Source organism: Mus pahari, chromosome 6 (genome assembly GCF_900095145.1).
Source record: "Mus pahari chromosome 6, PAHARI_EIJ_v1.1, whole genome shotgun sequence".
In the NCBI taxonomy this organism is placed as follows: domain Eukaryota; kingdom Metazoa; phylum Chordata; class Mammalia; order Rodentia; family Muridae; genus Mus; species Mus pahari.
In genome coordinates, this window is record NC_034595.1 from 92,355,217 (window position 1) to 92,360,946 (window position 5,730).

General features: G+C 58.4%; 1 protein-coding gene across 1 annotated transcript; it reads left to right on the top strand.

The window, feature by feature from the left end:
* The first annotated feature begins 321 nt into the window (after positions 1-321).
* Positions 322-3,403, top strand: Hspb7 (heat shock protein family B (small) member 7). Its single transcript, XM_021201061.2, has 3 exons — positions 322-613; positions 1,111-1,244; positions 2,501-3,403. Exons 1-3 carry the CDS (start codon positions 418-420, stop codon positions 2,678-2,680), a joined length of 510 nt encoding a protein of 169 aa, XP_021056720.1. The 5' UTR covers positions 322-417; the 3' UTR covers positions 2,681-3,403.
* The last annotated feature ends 2,327 nt before the right edge of the window (positions 3,404-5,730 follow it).

Below are 5,730 nucleotides of genomic sequence, written 5' to 3' on the forward strand. Positions count from 1 at the left end.
GCCCTGAAGGGCACAGTACAAGAGGAGAGGAGGGTTCCAGGCTAGCGAGGGGACCAACAAACCACAAAGTCCTGGGGGCAGGCACGGGGCAGGACCCACCCCCTGCCCTGGCAGGTCCAGAGGCCCTTGGGGCTGGAGCTCTGGGCTTACAGTGCCAGGTGATGAGCTCAGCCCTGCCCTCCTGTGTCGGGCTGTCAGCAGAGCCGTTTCTCCCAAGAAGATTTCCAGGCCCCTCTGGGCCATGAAGAGGCCTAAATTTAGCCAGCAGACAAGGGGCTGGCCTCGAGCCCAGGGACAGTTGGGCCTTATAAAGCGCTGGCAGTCAGGGGCCCCGGCACGCTTCCGTGGAAGCCTGGACCCAGTCGTTTCTCCAGCCCAGCCCCTGCCCGTCTGGACAGGGTCCCCCGCTGCCTGTGGATGAGCCATCGGACCTCCTCCGCCTTCAGAGCGGAGAGAAGCTTCCGTTCTTCCTCTTCCTCCTCCTCCTCCTCTTCTTCTTCGGCCTCCCGTGCCCTTCCAGCCCAGGACCCCCCCATGGAGAAGGCCTTGAGCATGTTTTCAGACGATTTTGGCAGTTTCATGCTGCCCCACTCGGAGCCCCTGGCCTTCCCAGGCAAGTGCTGGGGCTCTGAGGGGAGGGGAGGGGCACAGGTGGGGGACATCTGCTCCAGGCCTTCGCTGAGCAGGCTGTGGCCACCCACCTGCCAGGCATAGGTGCCACATGGGTCACAGCCATATGTGGCTGCCAAGGTAGACCTGGCCACCAAGACAGATGTGGCTACGATATAGGTGGGCCACCTGGGATCCTAGGGGTAAGATGTGAATCAAGTAGTCTCATACGGCCAGTGCCATAATGGGAGCTGGGACTCAGGGGTGGCTGGCCCCTCAGAGCTTCCAGGTCTAGGTCAGATTGCTAAAGGGGGAACTTGCCTGCGTAGACACCGATTGAGTTGTGTGAGGCTCGCCTCACTCCATCCCTCAGGGACAAGGTAGGTAGGCTACAAGAGTGAGGTGAGGGGCTGTTGTCTGGGAGAGTCAGTCATTTCCCCAAGAGAAGAGCAGAGACCCCAAGGGTCTGAGGCTCAGGCTTGCCCGGTGCCTTGCCCACAGCCCGTCCTGGGGGCCAAGGAAACATCAAGACCCTCGGGGATGCCTACGAGTTTACAGTGGACATGAGAGACTTCTCCCCTGAAGACATCATCGTCACCACCTTCAACAACCACATCGAGGTGCGGGCTGAGAAGGTGAGTCTGGCCCCTGGCCCACCCCAGGGTCCCCGCCTTTGCTCCTGCACTCTGCCTGGTCTAGCCTGGTCTCTGGGCCCTACTTTTCCCCTGTCTTTGTAGACTTCGTACCCTGACTTATGTTCCTTCTCTGTCTGTATACACCCAGGGCAAACTGCAGCCCTTTCCCGGTGGGCTCACAGGCCAGGGATGTTACAGGTTCTTCTCCAACCTAAGGGTCACAGAACCTGTCTTTGGGGACCATGCCATGGCACCTGAGGACCCTCTAGGGATGGGCGAGGGATTTGGGGATGAGGCCAGAGAGGAACCTGAGTGATGGAGACGTACGGGGGTGAGGAGACGAGGAGAGTGACTATCACGGTGGAAAGTGACCACGGTGCAGGAGGGACAGCTCCCTGGCACAGGGTAGAGGAGGGAGGTGGCAATGACACACCCAACCTGGGCATCACGGTCCTGCCACATCTCTACCTCACCTTCATCCCAGAGCCAAAAGTCTGGGTCCTGTCTTGGCGCCTCCATACTGGGACTGAGGCTGAGCAGAAAGCCCTGAAGCTGAGTCACATCCACCCTCCACCGCATGTACCTTACCCGGAGTCTCAGGGTCCCTAGATCATTGGAAAAGTAGGGCCAGCACAGACGGCAGCTGTCCCAGCTCTTAAGCCTGTGCTTAAGGATGTTCTTAAATATTCTTAGAGGATATTTACCAACACCTTCCTGCCACCCCCAGACCTGGCTAGCTCCCCCTAACTCAGGCTGAACACTGGGAAACCCTGCCAGGGGTTCGAGGACTGAGCCACTGGCCGCACGTGCCAGCCCCACGTCCCCAGAGTGACTCAGCCAGCCAGCTCCGCTGAACGCTATGTGCTAGCTGGGCTGCTCGTGGGGGAGGGCGGTGGCCCGGATGTGGACACTCAGGGTGCCTGGGGAGCCAGAGGGCACAGTTGTGTCATCTCCCCACTATGGCTCAAGAGTCGCAGACTTCCAGTCACTGCTGTGGAAGTTCAACCCTTATTGAGCCCCACCTATACCCAGCCCCATTCTATACCCAGCTTCCCTGGGGCCTCTGAGCCCCTCTGCACAGCCCCGGGCTCCTGGCCACCCCAACACCCCTGGCCAGATCTTTTGTACCCAAGAGCCGAACCCCTCATCACACAGTGGGGTGACTGAGGACAAAGAGCAAAGAAGAGACTCTGGCTTGATTTTGGGTGGGGCTCAGGCTGGGGACAGCCATTCCTGACCTGTCATCTGTCCCCCAGCTGGCAGCTGATGGCACAGTCATGAACACCTTTGCTCACAAGTGCCAACTACCAGAGGATGTGGACCCGACATCAGTGACCTCGGCCCTACGAGAGGATGGCAGCCTCACCATCCGGGCGCGGCGTCACCCCCACACGGAACATGTCCAGCAGACCTTCCGGACGGAGATAAAAATCTGAGGGTCTCCCCACTCCTGGCCTCTCCCCCCATCTCCTCCCCCACTGGCCTGCCGGTGAGGTCACCATGATCCCTGACAATGGCTCCTCAGAACATCTCAGCCTAGGCCCCAGTCACTCCACACACTCTCAGGCCCCAGGTGGGTCACCCCCGCCCCAAACTAGGGCCTTCCTCTCCATCCAAGGCAGTCCAGGGACCCGCCTGCCCTCACCCAGACAGACCCTTCCTATCTAAGTTCACAATGGAGGGGCTGAGGTACCGACCTGGGGAGCAAGACGAGGACAGAGTCTGTAACACAGAGTGGTGGCTTCGATGGCATTTCTGCGGGGCAGGGGACCAGGAGCCCTTTCCTGGCAAATGAGGTTGGCGCCACAGGTAGGGCTTCTGGCCTAGGTAGACTGCCTCAGGGAAGCCAGAGAGATGGCCGTGACTGTCACCTCCCTTGTAACTCTGGAAGCCTCAAACCCAGGGCTACCTGTCACCCTGAGGCTCTAACAGCTACATGTACCAGACAAGGGCACCTGTACCTAGATGGGGTTTATTAAAACGACACGAGGCTCCTGCTGGTGCGTGAGGCCAGAGCCCCGGGCTCCTGGGTGGCTTCCCCTGCAGAGAGGGTCCTCTGCAGAAGTGAGAGGAAGAGCCAGGACTTGTATACACACACACACACACACACACACACACACGCATGCACGCACACGCACACGCGCACGCGCACGCGCACACGCACATACACACCACACACACACACATACACACACGCGCGCGCACATACACCACACATACACACACACGCGCGCACATACACCACACACACACACACACACACACACACACACACACACCATTGTCCTATGCCTTAAATACTCATTCCCACTGGTTGGAGCCCAATTCAAAGCATTCTATTGTCACAGCATCTCTGTTTTCATCAATGGACACTGGCGTCTCTGAGCCAGTTGGATGCCCGGGTTTGTCTCCGAAGCCAGCGCTGCCTCAGTGGCTCTCAGACTCTCCCCTCTGTGTACTGGGGACACTTACCCCCATTCCACCTCTCCTGAACCACATGCCCTGCTTCACCCTAACTGCAGATGGTGGCCACAGGAAGAACCCCAAACCCTTGTCATCCTTAGCCCTGGGGGGCCTGGGCTCTGACTCAGTCTCCACGTGTAGAATCAGGTGTGAAAGGGGGAAGCTCACTGTTAATCGGGGTCCCTTGGGGCCTCTACAGTCTTGGGACCCTGTGGAGGAGGAGTTGGGGTGGGGTCATGGGAGTCTAGTCTCTATAACCTGTACACAATAAAAAGGACAATATAATAGACTTGTGGAGACCCCATCTGAAGTTTGACCTGGGAGGAGGGACGGAGTGGATGGGGAGGACTTCTGGGCTGGGGAAGGAAGCTTAAAGGGCTTCCATGTGCGGGGGGAGAGGCAGCCTGTACTCCTCAAACCCGCTTGCAGAAATCCCGGCGTTCCTCAGAAACGCTTACAGCGCCTGTCTCCAGGCTGTCTGCCCTTCGCTTTGGATTCATTCTTTAGTTCAAGAGGAATGTCCGAGCTGGACTCAGCCAGCACTGTGTTCTGCACTGTCCCAAGCCAAGGGCTACAACGGCGCCTTTCTCCTGGATGAGGCCTCTGAGGCCCAGAGAAGCTAAGTGATTGGCCCAGGCTCACACAGCTCCGAAGATACAGCCAATTGGAATCAGTGGGTAGGGCCGCTGCAGGGTGGGGTGCTGGATGGCTGTAGGTTTGGCGTGTTCTGGGGGAGGGGGGTCCCCTCGCTCTTCACCCCACCCCCCCCAGCCCCAGGAGCTACTGAAATCAGAGTGTCAGGCTGCTCCCCAGAGCAGCTCCGTTGGCGGCTGCGGTCGGAACAGGGAGGGAAGGTGGGGGCGCAGTATTTCCAGCCTCGTGAGTCACGGATTCCGCTGGGCTATTTGCAGCCCCAACACTCATCAGCGCGGGGCTGGGGCGGGGGGCGGGGCTGACAACCTTCCCCACTCGACCCCCACCTGAGGTCAGGTTCACCTTGGCGAGAAGACCACGTCAGCCCGAGAGCCAGCGCTAGAAGGGGTACTGCCCCAGAGGTGGGTGGGGTGGGGTTGTGTCGCCCATCCCAGGTCACAGTAGGCTGTTCCACGCGTCGGTCGCAGCCACTACACAGGTTCCTGCCGCTGGAAACCGGGTTCTTCTGGTCTAAGGGAGCCCTGGGCTGTCACTCCAGCCAAGGTGACCCTGCTGACCGGGAGGGTGGGGATACGTGGTGGGGGTGGGTGGGGGCAGTCATCCACAAGTCTCTCCTCAGCTCCGCCTGCTGGGGCACCAGGGTTGGTCCACCCTTTGTAGACTAAATATAGATCTGGCTGCAGGTCCCGCCCCCACTGGCGAAGCTTAATTCTGAGAGCCCCATTCCTTGAGTGCCCAGTGTGAGCCAGACACCCTGGCAATCCTGAGGGAAAGATTGTGTTATCGTTTCACAAGGATAAGCCGTGGAGGTTCAGAGGGGTCAAGTAAATGATCTAAAGTCGCCCAGCTTGGACGTGCCATCGCTGCGACTTGAATTCTTGCCTGTGGCTCGGGGAAAGAATGTTGATCTGGGCAGACATGCTCCCCTCGCCCCCAGACACGGAAACCCTTACTTCTTAAGAATATAGAGGGAAGGGGGGATTCCTATGTCTTGTAACTTTGGGGAAAGACCAAGAGAAGCTGAAAAGACAGCCCTCAGAGGCCTACGGAAAGCCAAGCCAGGTACTGCCCCAGGCACCAGGGAATAAGAGGTTCAAAAAGCTTCGGGCTTCTAAAGGCCAAAGACTTTCTCCTACAAGCTATATAGATCCAAGAGTTTAGTCTCAAAAACAGAGCCCTGGCTGGGTGTAGCTTGGTAGAGTGCCTGTCTTTCGAGCTGCGGGTGTGGGGGCGCATGTCTGAAATCCCAGCACCCTGGGACCCAATACAGGAGGATCAGAAGTTCAGAGTTATCCTTGGCTACACAGTTTGAGGCTCGGGTTATAGTATATAGAGCCTCTCTAAAACAAACAAACAAACAAACAAACAA

Coding starts and splice junctions, on each gene's coding strand:
- Hspb7 (XM_021201061.2), top strand. CDS start 418: ATGAGCCATCGGACCTCCTCCGCCTTCAGAGCGGAGAGAAGCTTCCGT. Junction 614..1,110: donor GGAGCCCCTGGCCTTCCCAG/GCAAGTGCTGGG, acceptor CCTTGCCCACAG/CCCGTCCTGGGGGCCAAGGA. Junction 1,245..2,500: donor TCGAGGTGCGGGCTGAGAAG/GTGAGTCTGGCC, acceptor TCTGTCCCCCAG/CTGGCAGCTGATGGCACAGT.